The sequence below is a fragment of the Phalaenopsis equestris genome, unplaced genomic scaffold (genome assembly GCF_001263595.1).
Source record: "Phalaenopsis equestris unplaced genomic scaffold, ASM126359v1 Scaffold000002, whole genome shotgun sequence".
Taxonomy (NCBI): Eukaryota; Viridiplantae; Streptophyta; class Magnoliopsida; order Asparagales; family Orchidaceae; genus Phalaenopsis; species Phalaenopsis equestris.
The window spans coordinates 2,899,349-2,917,493 of NW_018164444.1; the positions used below are offsets into that span (position 1 = coordinate 2,899,349).

General features: G+C 37.9%; 1 protein-coding gene across 3 annotated transcripts in view; it reads right to left on the reverse strand.

Annotated features, from left to right (window-relative positions):
* Positions 1-16,059, reverse strand: part of LOC110024400 (protoporphyrinogen oxidase, mitochondrial) — a 76,050-nt gene extending 59,991 nt beyond the window's left edge. For 2 of the 3 annotated variants that reach the window (XM_020724354.1, XM_020724345.1), the window contains exons 1-4: positions 15,864-16,058; positions 14,750-14,789; positions 13,811-13,946; positions 13,297-13,362 (exon numbers count right to left, since the gene is read on the reverse strand). In XM_020724354.1, coding sequence (XP_020580013.1) covers positions 13,297-13,362; positions 13,811-13,946; positions 14,750-14,789; positions 15,864-15,900 — 279 coding nt within the window. In that variant the 5' untranslated portion in view covers positions 15,901-16,058. Of the gene's footprint in view, positions 1-13,296; positions 13,363-13,810; positions 13,947-14,749; positions 14,790-15,863 lie in introns of all 3 variants that reach the window. The other variant, XM_020724361.1, reaches the window with a different exon arrangement.
* Between the last annotated feature and the right edge of the window lie 2,086 nt (positions 16,060-18,145).

Below are 18,145 nucleotides of genomic sequence, written 5' to 3' on the forward strand. Positions count from 1 at the left end.
TTCCTCATCAAGGTAGTAAGCGAAGCCCGAAGCCAATCCCTCCTGCATATGTATGTTTTTTTTTTTGGGTCTGAGAAAAACATTTATGCTCTATTTTGCCTACTGTTCTTCCCAGATAGACCTTTCTAGTAGTTGTCTCCCTTTAACGGTGATTTCACTAGAATTCTTCGATGGCTCAGAATCACAACCAGTTCTCCTTTGTCTCAGTCGAAATTATTGCGAATTCCTCCAATTCTGAACCACCTTCGGAAGGTGTTCCTGATTTTTCCAAAGGATCAACTCCAATTTTCACTCCCTTGCAGATCGAAGGATCAGAAACTAACATGAATTTTTTAATCACAACTCATAAACTGAAGGACAATAACTTTCTCTAATGGCCCCAAGCAGTGTCTTTATTCATCAAAAAACGTGGGAAGTTTGTTTACCTCACAAGTATGGTTCGTGAGCCTCCAAAAGACTTACCTGACATATAGAGCTTGGGAAGTGGAGAATTTCATGGTCATGTCGTGGTTGATCAACTCCAACGAAACTTCGACTGATCGTTCATATATGTTTCTCCCTTCAACTAGTGTTATCTCGAAAACTGTCCATGATACATACTCAGACGTAGGAAATTTCAGTCAATTTTATGAGGTATCTAAGAAAATCCAGGAGGCAAAACAGGGTCAAAGATCGTGACGCATTACCATAACGACCTTGTTGCATTATGGATTGAATGCGACATGTACTATGACTAGACTAAGGATTCTCCGATCGACCTATCCCCTTCCAGAAGATTGTAGAAAAGGTCACAATTTCTAATTCCTGGTTGGCCTTAATAAAGACATTGAGGAAGTTCGGGGTTGTATTCTTTGTCAGGATCTTATTCCTCCGCTCTCGCAGCCTTCATCGAGATTCTTCAAGAAGAAAAATGGAGATTTGTCATGCTCGACACTTATACTCCTTCAGTCGAATCGTTTGTCTTGATCTCAAAAAGTGTTCAATCCTCGTCCATGTCATCTCGAACAAGTCACCCCACTTGCAATTACTGTCACAAACCTAACCACACTCGGGACAAGTGTTTGAAACCTCCCAGTAAGCCGACATACAAAACTTCGACCAAATCCACTGCTACCAAAGGTCTCACGGCAACGATCGAGCATACTACGACTCAACTGACACCTACCTAGAACATCTCGAAATCCTCTAAATCCCTGAAAAACCAGATGAAGCAATTGATCAAGCTTCTCAGAGTCAATCAAATCTCTACAGGTCCATCTATCTCCCACGTCTGACAATGTACTCTTCTTATGGATCTCACAGTTTATTCCTCCTCTAGTCTATCGATTATTGATTCAGGAACCACGGATCACATGATTGGATGTTCACAAGCTTTCTTGACTTACTATTCGTGCTTTGAAAAAGACATTGTCAGAATTGTCAATGGCTCCAGTAGTTCTATTATTAGTAAAGGGTTGATTGTACTCACAATCAATCTAACTCTGGCTGCTTTACATATTCCCAATTGTAATGTAACTTATTATTTCTTAGCAAGTTGGCTAATGATACTGATTGTGTTGTTAATTTCTCTTTTGATTGTTGTATTTTTCAGGAACGCCGTTCATGGAGGATGATTGGAATTGCTAATAGAGTAATCGGTCTCTACTATTCCAAGAGAAGAGCATGGAGAATGTGGACACACACCTTAGGAGTTGTAGCTTATCTCGAATCATTGAATATTTCATTATGTTGTTGCATTATCGTTTAGGCAATCGTAATTTTTAATATTTAAAAAATTTATATCTTTTGATGTTTTCTAATAAAAATTTTTCTAGTCTCAATTGTGAGTATGTTAGTTAGTCAAACAACATCGGGTCCATTACGCAACCTACACTTACACACCTTCCGCTCTTTTCTCTCTCATTCATAGTGACCTACCCGCATTCTCAACTATACCAAAAAATGGTGGCTCTGACTTTGATTGATGACCACACTCAGATAACGTGGGTCTACATTTTAAAAGAAAAATTAGAGGTTGTTGTCACTTTCCAAAATTTTTACACCTTCGTTTTAACTCAATTCAAAACTCTTATTCATGTTCTTCGGATCGACAATGGTCATGAGTTTTTCTATTATTCTTGGGTGAATTATTGGTGAATAAGAGCATCCTCCACCATAGCTCATGTTCTGGCACCCCTAAAAAAAATTGGGTAGTCGAGAGGAAAAATTGTCACCTCCTCGACGTAGCTCACTCCATTATGTTTCAATCGAATGTACAGAAACGGTTTTGGAATGATGTCATTCTCACTGCCACATATCTCATAAATAGTCCCCTCTAAAATTCACATATTCCGAACTCCCTTAGCCATCCTAATGTCATGCTACCCTGTCAATCAGGTCTTCTTCACATTACACCCCAACATTTTTAGGTGCATTTCCTTTGTTCGGAACACTGCCCACAATCAAAGTAAACTTGATCCCAGATTAATAACATATATCTTTCTTGGGTACTCCGCTACTCAAAAGGGGTACCGGTGTCTTAATCTCACCACCAAGAAAATTTATGTGAGTGTGGATAACTCCTTTTTAAAGGTGTTTCATACTTTCCTCGCTCGACCCCAAGTGAGAGGGAGCTTGTGTTCTTTGAAACTGTCCCTTATCCTACTCTTGTGGATGTTCCCCCTATTGTTCCTGCCACTGAGGAGTCCCATGTTCCGGTGAGTGCACCATCTGATGAGTCCTCTGGTCTGGTGGGTGCACCATCTCCTCTTCCCACTATCAATGTCTACAGTCGGCGCAATCGTTCCAATGCTCCTACTCTGGAACCCGCCACCTCCTTACCGGACCTTGACCACACCAAACGACATCTTTAGTACAACCATTCCTCCGAATGAGACCGACAATATGCTCCCTTTATTCTATTGAAAAATGTCTCTTTCCGCATTTTATCACAGACCTACAGAATATTTGCTACTACTCGGACGGGCCATCAGATCTCAGCTACTATAGAGGTTGCTCATGTTGATCCAGCCTGGAAAAAGGCAGAAATGGAGGAATATTCTATTGAAAAATGTCTCTTTCCGCATTTTATCGCAGACCTACAGAATATTTGCTACTACCCGGACGGGTCATCAGATCTCAGCTACTATAGAGGTTGCTCATGTTGATCCAGCCTGGAAAAAGGCAGAAATGGAGGAAATGAATGCCCTTCGGCGGAACCATACGTGGGACGTCGTTAATCTTCGCCATGGTAAGAAAATTGTGCAGTGTCGAGGGATTTTCAACACTAATTTCAAATTTAATGGATCCTATGAACACAATAAAGCACGATTGGTTGTCAAAAGGGACTCACAGAAATACGAGGTTGATTATGAGAAAACATTTTTTCTAGTGGCTAAGTTGAATACTATTCGGATCCAATAATCCCTCACAGTGAATTTGGATTGGCCTTTAATTCAGCTCGATGTCAAAAATGAATTCTTGAATGGAGAGCTTACAAAAGAGGTATACATGTCTCTCCCTCCTGGCTTTGACTCTAATGCCTCCAAATGGCAAGTGTGTTGATTGCGAAAGTCCCTCTATAGGCTAAAGCAGTTCCCAAGGGTCTGGTTTGACAAGTTCACAAAGGTGGTCGTAGGTCATGGTTTTACTCAGGCTCAATCGGGTCACAATCTTCTTCCATCATTCCTTCAATGGCCAGATAGCTATCCTTATTGTCTATGTTGATGATATTGTTCTTAAAGGTAACGACCTTTCAGCATTGGAGTCCTTGAAAGACATTATTGCTAAGTCTTCTGAAATGAAAGACTTGGGATCCTTCAGTACTTCTTAGGTATGAAAGTGGCTCGATCATCTCGGAGCATTTGTCTATCTCAGCGCAAATATGTGGTTGATCTCTTGAAAGAGAATAACTTTCTTCTGTGCAAACCAGTGGCTGTCTCTATGGACCACAATGAAAAATTATCTGACATTCTGAATGTTGTGTCACCAACAAAACTCACTACTAGCACCTTGTGGGAATACTCATCTACCTCGTTCATACTCGCCCCGGCATGTCATACAGTTGATATAATGAGTTAATTCATGTATGACCCTTATGAGCACCATCTTCAAGTTGTCATCCGGATTCTCCATTATTTAAAATGTACACCGGGCTCAGGTTTGCTTTCCTCTCATCACACCTCTCGGGTTTATGTTGTTTGTATAGATGTTGATTAGGTCGGGTCGGGTCATGATCGACGTTCCACTTCGGTATATTGCTCATTCGTATGGGGCAAACTTGTCATGTGAAAAAGCAAGAAATGATTTGTGGTTGCCCGAAGAAGTGTTGAAGCTAAATTCTGGTTTATGTCCTTAAGGATTTGTGAAACCCTCTGGTTACGCATTATGTTCCGCGAACTCCATATGTCAACCTCCATCCCGCTGCAATTATTTTGTGATGATAAGGCTGCAATCAGCATTGCTTATAATCTAGTCCAACATGATCATACCAAACATGTGGAGATCGACAGACCCTTCATTGAGGAAAAATGATTCTGGGGACACTTGTGTTTCATATTTGCCCTCTGGGGAGATTTGTGTTCCATATGTGTCCTCCAGTGGTCAACTAACGAACATTCTCACCAAGAATCTTCCTCGCCCATTATCCAATGACTTCAAATTCAAGTTGAACATGACTGACATTTATGCTTCAACTTGAGGGGGAGCATTAGATTCTAACGGCAATCCCTAGCCATTATTACTTATTATTTGCTCTTATTTCTTCATTATGTATTTCCTATTTTTGTTTTATTCTGTTTTATTTTCTTTCCCTACTTTTTTTATTATGTTTTATTTCTTTTCTTTATCATACATATTATAATTGAGTTTAAATACCCCTCCTATCAATAATATTATGTTGCTCTATTTTCTAAAGTTCACACTATCTATAAGAATAATGTCATCAATAAAGAGGGCCAAGCTAACTAACCTTGAGGAGGCGTTTCTAATAAAGATGGAGTGATACATTGTGTTATCATGAAGGCTGGCCTCAACAGGAACTTCCCAAAACAGATCCAAATATGCAAGGAGGCTTCTTTTAGGCCTATAAATGGCCCTGTTAAACTTACATACTCTGGACTCCTGCTAAGCAATATATACCAGAGGTTGTTCCACACAAACAACATCAGTAAGATTACTATAAAGGAAGGCATTAGTAACATCTTTTTGAAAGAATGACCATCTTTAACGATAGAGAGAGAGACAACAAAACGAGGATTCAATCAAATAGCAATAGGAGAGTAAGTGTCAAAACTAATCTTATATACCAAAATAAATTCTTTGATAGGAGAGTAAGTGTCAAAACTAATCTTATATACCTAAATAAATTCTTTGGTGACTAGTCAAGCTTTGTACTAATCATTTGATCCATTTGGATGAAATTTGAGGGTGTAACTCCATGAACAACGGATTAGTTTAATGTTACAGAGTGGAGACACAAGATCTCATGACTGTTAATTGAATAATGCACCATTTCAAAATCAATTTCTTGTTTGTACTGGGATGCTTAAGTGCTACTGGAATATCCTAGGAAAAAAATTTAGGGAAGGAGATAGCAAATTGATGAAAAACAAGATAAAGATGATCAAGCGACATATATGAATACTAAAATAATCAGTACAAGATCACTTACCTTTCAGAATAGCAACACAGAGAGATTAGATAGCTCGACAGAGGTGAACGTTCTGGTACAGCGACAATTTACGTGCAAGTGTTATTGTCAAAGAAAGAGGTTGTCCAATGAAGAGCTAGAAAAAAGGGATGCGTAGGTAAAGAGGTGACCAGAGGAAGGAGATCAAGCGAGAAAGATTTTTCCCAAAAAGAAGAAAAAGAATAATAAATTGAGAACTCATGAAAGGTGGTACTCGAATTATTAGGCACATTAGGGGTGGCTGGAGACTCATATAAAAGCCTCTGCACATTAGGGGTGGCTGGAGACTCATATAATAGCCTCTTTGGCTGGAGACTCATATAAAAGCCTCTGGTCATTCCTTTATGTATATATATATATATTGAAAACCCAAAAAAATGCTAATATATTAAATAGAAAGAAAGATACAGATACAATGTGTGGGAGGGTCCAAGCATGACACTCTGCCCACACAAAAGCCACAAATGATTCCAAAACTAGAAAAAACAGAAAAATACATTAGATACTTAAATAAAAAACCTAACAGTGTCAAAAATACATAGTATCAGGTGGCTACAGACCGACCGAATTTGGTCTTACCTCTGCCTCTAGTTCTAAGGAAGGAGCAAGCTAATAAGCTGGTAAGATGAATGTTATTGTCAGTAGTAACCAATGTATCATCCAATATGTTCCCGAGCTGGAGTCGGACTTCATTCTTCTTCTTCCTCCTGGAATAGACCTGTCATTCCTCTTCTGAAGAATCAGTCTGATGGGGTGGTAGAGCTGAAGCAGAAGGAATATCAATTGTAGTACCCACAATAGGTTCTAGTATATGTGAAGTATGAGTTGCCTCAACACCGGATACTTCCGGAAGAAGTAGAGCTACGAGGCTCTCCTAATTATCAGTCTGAACACTATCATTTGTAGGTAACAGTCCATCAGTATTGTTTTCTATGGAGTTTGAAGGTGTCAACATCACATCACTCGCAGTAACAATAACAACAGTGTCATGGGGGGTCCTCAGGGGAAACAAATACCTCCTGTTAGGTAGTATCCTCCTCACGTGGAACTAAAATGTCTAGAACAGTGGGGTTAGACCCATCCTTATTCACTTAAACCTTAGATTTCAAATTTAGATGAAACTTGTGGTATTTATCAAGGATATGACCAAGCATCTTACAGTGGGTAAAATATAGGCCTTTGTGCTCCATGATGATTTGTTGTCAATAATCATTATGAGTTGTGTCCAGCCAGACTTCAGTAATATCAGATAAAGTAATATTCCGTTCCACAAATATTTTGGCCACCGAGGGTTTGGTTAGGTTGAAAGTAAGCAGATCTAGCTTCAACGGATCCCCAAGAATGACACCAATAGAGTAGAGAACCTGATCGCAAAAAAATTGTAGTTTGAGACCGGGTAAACTAAACCATACCGGCACAGCAGAAGTTTCATGAATTGGGACGAAATCAGGAAACCACTTGAGCAACTTCATAGGTTTACCAGCGATATTAAGATATTTTCTGGAGAAAATCCGAGTGTACTCCTCAGACACGGTTAACTGAACCAATACATATCTCTCATCCATGAGCCTCACTTTCCATTTTCCTGTTAATTTTAGGTCATCAAAACTTTTCCTGATAATTTTCATAAGTGGGTGTCCCCACTGAAATTTTCCAATAAGAACAAATTTGAATTTTTCAGTCAGCGTTGAAATTTCTGATGTGGAGAAAAAGAGTGTTGTCTTCCCACTTTTTCTGCTTGCATTCTTAATAAAGAGACAGTCACATGTACCATCATGATGTTCCTTATAATTTGAAGGGAAGACAACTGTCGTCTCCCCCTGAGGATTACCCACCACATGGGCAAAGGAGATTTTTTGTGGGTGAAAGAGTTTTACTCAGGTTCAATCGAAAAAGAGGAAGCTCCATCACAACAAAGAAAAGCCCTACAAGTCGGGCAAAGAGCAAAAAAGATGAGCCGAAGAGTTCAGGGCGAAGCTGAGCAGAAGACAGGAATCGCAAATGAAATGCGCAAAAGACAAGGCAAAGAAGACGAAATCGCAACTTAGCAAACACAAAACCGCAGCTCAATATGCGCAGAAAAGAATCGCAGAAGCTGGAAGGCCCGAAGGAGGAGACGACGAAATCGCAGAAGCAGACGCCGAAGCCCTTCGTCATTTGGCGCAAAAGAGAAGACGAAAATCGCAAGGTAGAGTCCTTCGTTGTCGTCGTCGAGTGAGGGAACTGCATCGTCGTCGTCAAGTGCGAGAAATTATTCGATCAAAAACGATGGGTCTTCATTTTTGCTCTGCCAGGGTTTCTGCTCATGGTGAATCCTAGTGTCTGTTTTTTTTCGCTCGTTTTGATCCTCTTGTCCTCTGGCTGGAAAAGGAGCTCGCGGTCAGTGCCTGTTTGTTGTGTCGTCTGCAGTTCGAGTCTGCGTCGCTTCAACCTGCAGGTTTCGCTGCTTCGCGCTGCTCGTTTGCTACGCCGCTCGACGGTTCCGCCGTTTCTGCTCGACTATTTCGCCTGTTATGCTCGCTCGACTGTTCCGTTTGTTCGTCGATGTGCCTGCCAGTTTGTTTCTTACAGTAATTGTGTGAAGCACGCTAATGGCTTCTGGGCTTTCTAACGCAGCAGCCCTCGCCGGTGATAACCCCGTCAAACCCTCTGATGCTACAATGGTTCACAAACGGAGCTCCCATTTTCACCTCACAGATAGTCCGACATTCCCGCAGATATACCATGATTCTGTTGCAGGACATGGAGATTGCAATCTCATCAAAAAAGTTGAGAAAAAGGCGGACAAACTAGCACTATTCTTCTCTAATGCCGAAAATTTTAACTCGTGCAATAAAATACAAATTTACATTAGTTGAAAAGTTCCAATTAGGTCGCCCTAAAATGGAGACTATCAGGAAGGATTTTGAAGATTTCAAACTAGTTGGGGCTTGGCGAGTGAGTTTTCGACTGAAGATATGTTATGATATAACTGAGCATAAAAGAAGATTACACAAGAATTTTTTCAAAGAAATTCATCACAATCGAGGACAATTATATGAAATTGCTCAAATGGACTTCTGATTTTAATCTCAGTCAAGAAGCCCCAATTGTGCCAATATGGTTCTCATTACCTGAACTCAAGCTACATTTCTTTGATCTACCTACCTTATATGCAATTGGGACTATCATTGGAAAATTTTTGCAGGTAGGCATACCTATAGTTTATTTCTCAAGACCCTCTATTGCAAGAATTTTGATTGAAAGGGATATACACTACCATATGTAGAAGAAGTCTGAGAAGAATTCTGGTTTGACTCTGCTCATAATGGTTATTGATAAAAAATCATTATGAAACAAAAACTTTACTACTGCAAGCACTGCATGATGTTTAGACACCCGCAAGAGAAATGTTTCAGATTGCACCCCCAGTTGAGAACCAATTTAAAAGTAGAAACTTATTGTTAGTGCACCTGAACGCGCTCCCAGCAAACTTAATGACAGCCAACCTGAGGGAATCACCACAAGACAGGAGTTAGTATCTGCCCCTGGGAACGCTTCTTCTGACCATACTATAAGGGATAATGTTTGAACCAAAAATCAAGATAGCTCCGCAGCTCCTATTTAAAAAGCATCAGGTGTATAGATGACAATTCACACTCACAAACACTGAAATCTATCGTTGTGGTAACGACTGTCTTTCCTTCTACTGCGGTTCTAATATCTACTTAGACCGATGATCACATCAGCCAATCTTCAGATGAAAAATGACAGGTTTAAACTTCTCGACGAAAGAAAACTAGGGGCACACTCCAACTTGGAAACTTAGTGGATGGTATTTTGGTTACTCCTAGCAATGACACGACACTTCAAAGTTTGTTATCTGGCTCCGCTCCTAAAACTAGAGAAAGAGGCAAAACTAAATTGGCTCATCCCTAGCTACTTCTTTTATGCATATTTTAAATTTTTTTTTAGTCTATCGGTATCTTTTTTATTGGGGTATTACTATACTTGGTATCGTATGAGTAGGGTGCCTCTATTGGACCCTCTCATATAACCTTTATGTATCTTTTCTATTTCAATACAATTAGCCCTTGGGCTTTTCATAATATATATATGTGAAGTTCCACAAAAAAAATAACAATATAATTATGTTGGGTGAATAAAATATTATGCACGATAGACAAACCGTGCAATAGAAAGGAAAATCATGCCCTTGGGTTTTTCATAATATATATATATATATATGTGAAGTTCCACAAAAAAATAACAATATAATTACGTTGGGTGAATAAAATATTATGCACGATAGACAAATCGTGCAATAGAAAGGAAAATCACGCTTGAAAAAAGTTAAACAATATTGAAAACAAAGGATGATAATGACAAAAATCAAACGATACCTTTTATGAAGAAAGATGAGCATGAACATAAAAATTAGCTAACATAACTTGAAGAAAGCAAGGCAATACAAGATATTGCAAGTAAAAGAATTAGGAAATCCTTACAGTTAGAAAAATTGTTCTCCAATGGCCCTTATCATCCAAGCAAAAATGGCATCTTGTCCCACCCATGTCTTGAGGTTCTCAGGCTCTAATGCCTCAATAAGTGTAATCAATAACCCTAAATAAAGTTGCTAGCACTTGATCATACCTACCTTTCAATCTGAGAGAATATTTTACAGCACAAGCTTCAGCCCAAAGAAAACAACTAATCCCATGTTATTATGGCCCAAAAGTAGAATTAAACTGAAGGGGTAAATAAAAAGTTCCATTTATCTCTTTAAGTGTTCATTTAATAAAGCAAACATAACATTTTGGACCCTAAGCTTGACATCATAAAATCTAAATAATACATTGGTGCAACAAATTTATTCTTCGTGAATCATCAGCAAAATCATAATCATTAAAATTATCCTTTACAGCATTATAATTCATTATTTTTCATTCATTTATGTTAAGTTTTGTCTGATGAGTTACATCTATCTTCACAAATAAATTTGAATAACTTCTATTAGCAATACCTATGGTCAAAATATTTTCTTTCTTAATCCTCTACATTAACTTTATCAATTCCTTTAACAACTGTATTTTCTATCATTTATGTAAATGTCCAAAGCATCTAAGTTTGCTTTCAATTATCTTATCTTCAATATACGTCACCCCAAAATTTCCTCTAATATACTCAATTCTTAAGTTATCATTTTGGTTTAACCACACATCTATCTAAACAATCTATTTTTTGTCCCGCTCAACTTAAATATCAATGACAATTTAATAAACTAATATTCAGATCCATACAACATATTTAGCCTAATCGCAAAGTAATAAAATCTACCTTTTAAGCTTTCATGACATCCTTTTATCACACTAACTCCTGAGATGTGTCTCTATTTAAACCATTCAATTTCATCTATAAAAGTCATATCTACATATATGACTCTATTTTTATAAAATAGATCTAAGATACTTAAATCTTTACACCTACATATCACATTATCTTGCAATAATATTGAATGAAAAATATTAATATCATAACAATTAAAATTTGATGCCATAAGCTAAATTTTTATAATATTAGTTTTTGTATCTATAAATACTTCCTCTCTTGCACTCTTTTTTCACTTATTTCAATTAAAATCCTGCTAATTAGAATTATTTTATTTGAATAGATGGCGTCGGTGGCGGGCTGCTCCGCTAGGGTTTCGCCCGATGGCGATTCCATGGTTTGATCCTTCAGCTTTCCGGAAGTTCTCGTACTCGACGACGAATTTTGCGTTCTCCACGATCATCGATCCAACGACGAAGGGATTTTGTGGCTTCGTCGTCTCTCCCTCGCGCCAGAGAAGCGTGGATCTCATCGAGTTGCAAGTTCTGCGGCTCGTCATTTTGCGTCGACCTCGTCAAGCTGCGACGACTCTTTCGCGGCTCGTTACTGAGTCGACCTCGTCGAGCTGCGACTGCGGTTTCGCCCCGACCTCTTCGGCTCCCCTCTGTCTCACTTGGAAGAGCTTCTTCTGCACCTATTGTGCTTGTGTGAAGCACGCTCATGGCCTCAGGGCTATCCTTCACCACCGCTCTCGCCGGTGATAATCTCGCAAACCCTCCGATACTACAGTGGTTCACAAACGCAACTCCTCTTTTCATCTTACAGATAGTCTGATGTTCCCACAGACATACCATGATTCTGTTGCATGACATAGAGATTGCAATCTCATAAAAAAAAAAGATAAAAAGGCAGGCAAACCAGCACTATTCTTCTCTAACGCTGAAATTTCAACTCGTGCAGGAAAATACAAATTTTTACTAGTTGGAAAGTTCCAATTAGGTCGTACTAAGAAGAAGGTCGCCCTATGATGGAGACTATCAAGAAGGTTTTTGAAGATTTGAAACTAGTTAGGGCTTAGCAGGTGGGTATTTTCGATGGAAGACATGTTATGATATAGTTGAGCATATAAGAAAATTACACAACGATTTTCTCAAAGAAATTCATTACAATCGAGACTATCCCAGTCAAGAACCCCCAATTGCGCTTATATAGTTCTCATTATCTGAACTCAAATTTCAATTCTTTGACATGCCTACCTTATATGCAATTGAGACTATCCTTGGAAAACTTTTGCAGGTAGACACACCTATAGTTCATTTCTCGAGACTCTCTATTGCAAGGATTTTGATTGAAAGAGATATTACACTACCAGATGTAGAAGAAGTCTGGCTTGGCTTTGCTCACAATGGTTATTGGCAAAAAATCATTATGGAACAAAAATCTTACTACTGCAAGCACTGAACGAGGTTTGGACACTCGCAAGAGAAATATTTCAGATTGTACCCACAGTTGAGAACCAATAGTCAGAAGCAAAAACATGATATTAGTGTACTTCACGTGCCTAAAAGCGCTCCTAACAAAACTGATGACAGCCAACCTGAAGGGGGAATCACCACAAGACAGAAAATGGTGTATGACCATATTATAAGGGATAATGTTAGAACCGAAAGTCAGGATAGCCCCGCAACACCTATTCAGAAAGCATCAGATACAAATGTGACAATTCACACTTCACAGACACTGGAATCTATTGTTGTAGCAACGGTTGTATTTCCTTCTACTGTGGTTCTAATATCTAATCAGACAGAGATCACATGAGTCAGTCTTCAGATGAAGCATGACAGGTTTACACTTCCCAGCGGAAGAAGGTTGGGGGCACACTCCAACTTGGAAACTTAATGGATGATACTTTGGTTACTCCTGGCAATGGCACAACACTTCAAAGTTTGTTATCTGGCTCCGCTCCTAAAACTAGAAAAAGAGGCAAGACTAAACTGGCTCGTCCCTAGATACTTGTTTTCTGCATGTTTTAAATTTTTTGAGTCTATCTATCTTTTGTTAGTGTAGTATTGTACTTGTTATAGTATGGGTAGGGCGTCTCTACTGAGCTCTCTCATACAACCTTTGTGTATCTTTTCTATTTCAATAAAATCAGCCCTTGGGCTTTTCAAAAAATACACACACACACACCAAGACAACTCCCTTCAAACATTCTTTGCAATCATTTTCATAACCAATACAAAAGAATTTTACATAAATTTGAATTAAAATATCAGCAAACACCGAATTGAAACAAAGGGACAGCATAGAGGAGAACATACGAACTGTTGTTTGTCTCGAAGTCCCAAATCATCAAGCAAGCTTCCAACTGCAATTCCACTTTCTGTCTGCATTTTAAAGGAGATGTTTGGTTGAGAAATTATGGCATCCCTATCAAGTTAGCTATGGGTGTGATTATATACCCCCAATATTGACAAACAAGTTGCCTTATTTTAGTGTTTAAATGATGGCATTTACATTTCAAAGAAATTTTTATTCTAGCAAAATAAAAAAGGGGCATTTTCATACATAACACACAATTCTTATGTATTTGCATATCTAACACCTAAACACTCTTATTTACATGCATACTACTCAAATTTAAACATTACATCAAAAAATTCACCAGCACTACATTTTTAAAATTGAACACACATTTTCATATATAGGTATATCATAACAAGGTGTTATAAATGTAAATATCAAACTTTGAGTGCTAGATATGTATATAAATAAGAATTGTGCGGTATCTATGTATATGTCCCAATAAAAAAAGGAGGTTGTTCTTGATTTCACCATTGTATTTGCCCCCTCATCCCATATAAAACTATCTTCCGATGTACTTTTTATTTTCCCTCCAGCTCTATCTTGAACTTCAAACAGAGTGACCTTCAAACCATTTATTTTAAGTTTATATGCTGCAGCAAGCCCACTGAAAATCCATTTTTGATAGTCACGGTCATGAAATTTCACCAAAAAGTTAACAATAATATAAAATAAAAAAAAGAACATCTACTAGGAAAACAAATATAGTGAGAAAGCAGCCACATATATAGAGCAAACTAGAGATGCTTGCTTTCATTGCATGCCCTTCCACCCCAACGAAAAGACCTTTTAGGCCAATTTCTTTAATGCGTGTTGGATATTTCACTGGTATTTCTTTGAAGTAACAGTATAATAAAGCAGCTTCCAAGAAAATAAATGATATTTTGAATGTTAGATCATAGCAAAAACATCATAGACACATCTAGATAAAAAAGATCTTCACTGCAAAAATCATCAAAACTAATACATGTAGAAATTGATTGAGAGGGTGCATTTATTTTTCTACTTTTTGTTTCTTTTTTGATTCGGTATGAACGGCAAAATAAAGGCCCCAACTTGAGCTGATGAAGCTACAATTCTATATAGGAATTAAATTAATAATAGCAGCGTGTATTAATGTAATACAGTGAGGGGTTTACGAAAATAGGCATTTAATTTGTGTAATTCTAGCTCACATTCCTGAAAGATAATAAGAAACATACAATAATAACGAATCAGAAGAAATTGAAAGAACTATTGCCAGGAAATGGAAGATATTCTAATATTTAATTCAAATAATATTGACAAAAAAACCCAGCATTTTAGAGAATAAAGACCAATGCCAGCATTGGCAAAACAAATACTAAGAACTTAAATAAATAGTCATAAAACATTAAAATGACTTTTGGGGTTCAAGTGGCTAGAGCACACCTGACTCCACCTCCGACAACTGCTACTGATTTCAAGGAATCTGAGAATCAAAATTTCAAAAAAACCTTTAGGAAGCATCATCCATTTAAAAGATTTCTTATTTAATTTTATGCCAATGAAATTCAATGTAACATGATCTCCAATGTGACGCCGTAAAAATAAAACTATATGCTAGTCTGCAAAACCAATTACAAACAAATATTACAATAAAATGGTAAGTACTGTGGATCACACAAAATATATCATCTATATCTATATAATACACGTACATGTACTATAAATATATAATAAATACTAAATTTATCATGAGCATCTTTGGCAGCAGTGTATGATGTAAATATTGAATATGTTTTCTTAATAGAAGTCATCTGCGATAGAAGATAGAAAAATTAGCATCATTCAAATACATATTAGGGATGAAGCAGGCACAAAGAGTATGAGAAGTGCAGAGTGACTTTGGAAATAAGGGTAAGGAGACCAACAAGAATGAAGCACGCAACCCAAAGTATAGAGGGTGGTTGCAAAAAGGGACTTCACAAGGGAAAGGATTTGGTTTGCGCTCTAACAGCATAATTTGGCAACTTTACGAAGTTAAAAAAGGTTTGCAGCAAAACCTCTCCAAGTTCAAATGTTTCTTTCCCAATTCTACCAGAAAACCTAGCAAATCACAGTTGATACATCGTTCTTGTATTCTCTATACAGAACTTTTCAGCCAGGATGGTCGAATCAAACTTAAACTTTGCCAAGGCAATTTTTTTTTACTAAAAAAACTAAAATCTTTATTTTATCGGGTTATTTTTACTACTTCTAGTTTAATCAGCAAAGCCACTCATACAATCATAGCAAACCATGCCATCTTGATCATATATATGCATTTGAAGGGATTTATTTGACAAAATCCTTACTTGTCCCCTTCTCTCACCAAGGTGCTAGTTCATTAAGAAAAATCAACAAAATTCAAGAAATAACGAAAATCTAGCGTTTGGCATATATACGCAGAAGAAAATGGAGTATGTGTAATCAAATGCATGCATCAAACGAATCTTTTGACTCCAAAAATCACAGATGCCTGGAACATAAAGAGTGGGTTGAATAGAAGGGAACGAGGGATTACGTTGTAATGCTTTATCTTCTTCGACCGGTGAAGCCATGGAGAGAAGTGGGGTTTGTTCTTAGAGAAGTAGCTCGTAATGGTGTCAAGCTATCCGACGATGGAAATCGATCAACAGAGCCGAAGTACTCTTCTGGTTCCGGAGAGAGTGACCGGGTGAACGGGTTGCGAATCCGGCCCGAATACGATCCAAATAGCATTCGCATTCGCATAAGATTAAAATTTTGGCCGGGTCGGGTAACTGTCCATTTATGGCTTTAAAATTTCAGGTCAGGTTCAGATGCCTAAAAAATGGTAATTTTAGGCTCCCTTTGAAGGAGCTATGACTTTAGAATTTATTTAAGGAGCTATCATTTTAAGCTTTGTTTGAGAGAACAATAGAGTTCTGTTTCGATCATGAGAATGCCAATAAAATGTGATGCATCTGTTTCCTACAGGAACATCGTCGAACTTGCTTCGAACGTAACACTATTTTATTGTTGTTTCAAATCAGGAAAGTGTCACTACTACAGGCCTCCGTTCGATATTTACATATAAAAATGTCCAAAATAACTATATTATGTTTGCTGACCGAAAATGTTCCAACTGAAAAAAAAACTTGAATCATTGTCAACCATAATCGTGTTGAAAAAAAAACGACGACAATAAAGTGAAAAATGGAACGAGAAATTCGCAAACAGAAAAGAACAGACACACAGATTTATGTGGTTCGACAAATTACCTATATCCATGCAGTTGCATAGGGTTTTATTACGTTAAGGATTTACATTGTCGACCACATCGACTTACAAGAAAGAATCTCTCACTCCCAAGAAAGAATCTCTCTCTCTCTCTCACTCCCTCTCTCCTCTCCTTCTTTCTCTCAACCCGTGAGCAGCGGCACCGAAGAAGAATAAAATAGGGAAAAACAAAGACTGTGATTTCATTGGAGTTCGCCCCCCTTCAACCTCACGTCGAAGAAGCACAAGGGAAGGAAATAGTGTAGTGTGATCCCCTTTCTTCTTCCACCCGTGAGCCAATCACAAAAACCAAAAAACAAGGGAGAGTGATCCTTGTATTACGAGGAGGGAGGCTGATGTTCGCGAATAAAAGGAGGAGGGGGCTGCATCGTTCCGCGAAATTGAAGAGGTGGGAGTAGGTATTATTATTATTATTATTTATTTATTTTTTATTTTGAAACCAAGCTCCACATAACAAATCTCTTATTTGGAGACCGGTGCACACGTAGCATCGTTATCTTCCTCAAATTATTATCCTCCACATCTACATCTCAAAGCTCATGTCTTCTATATAGAAGATCAACTGAAGTTGCACACAACTTCAATTTCTAAAGTGTGGCACCCTTAATCAGTATATCAACAAGGTTATTGCTTCCACAAATTTTTTTAAGCAACAAATGTTTGTCATCCAATAATAATTGTATGAAGTGATACATGATCTGAATGTGATTGGTCCTAGTCTGAAATGTTGGATTCCTTGTAATGAATATGGATCTCTGACTATTACTGCAGGTAATGCCCTTCTGATTCTTCTTGCTCAGTTCTTCCAAGAAGCCTTATAGTCATATCATCTCCTTTGTAGCATCTGTCATTGTTATATACTCAGCTTCTATAGTAGAAAAAGAAATTATCTTCTGTAGATTAGAGCCCCATGATACTGCAGTGTCACTCATAGTATAAATATAGCTCGTAGTACTTCTTCTGATAATAATGTCTTCAGCTAGATCAGCATCAACATATTCATGTACCTCTAAACTCTTTCCTGAGAAACAAAAGCAAGTTTATGAAGAGCCTCTTAAAAACCTCAAGCTCCACTTCATAACTTCCCAATGTTTCTTTCTAGGATTACTCGTGTAACTACATGGGCAATTTTCGGTCTGGTGCAAATCATAACATACATAAGTGAACCAATAGTTGAAGCGTAAGGAACCTTACTCGTGTGGTCATGTTTTTCCTCTGACTGCCCAAGGGTGCTTTAACTAGTTTTCACTTATCCATATTGAACATGCTAACTGCCTTTTTCACATACTCAGCCTGAGAGAGTTTCAACGTGCCTCTAACTCTATCTCTGACAATTCTCATGCCAATGATTTGTTTTGCAGCTCTCAAATCCTTCATTGCAAAGTGTTCTGATATGTGCTCCTTCAGATTATTGATCTCATCAATACTAGCCCTGCAATAAGCATGTCATCAACATATATCAGTAGAATAATATAAGAATTGTCAAAATGCCTTGCATAACAATAAGGATCAGCCTGACATCTGTTGTACCATGCATTTTTCATG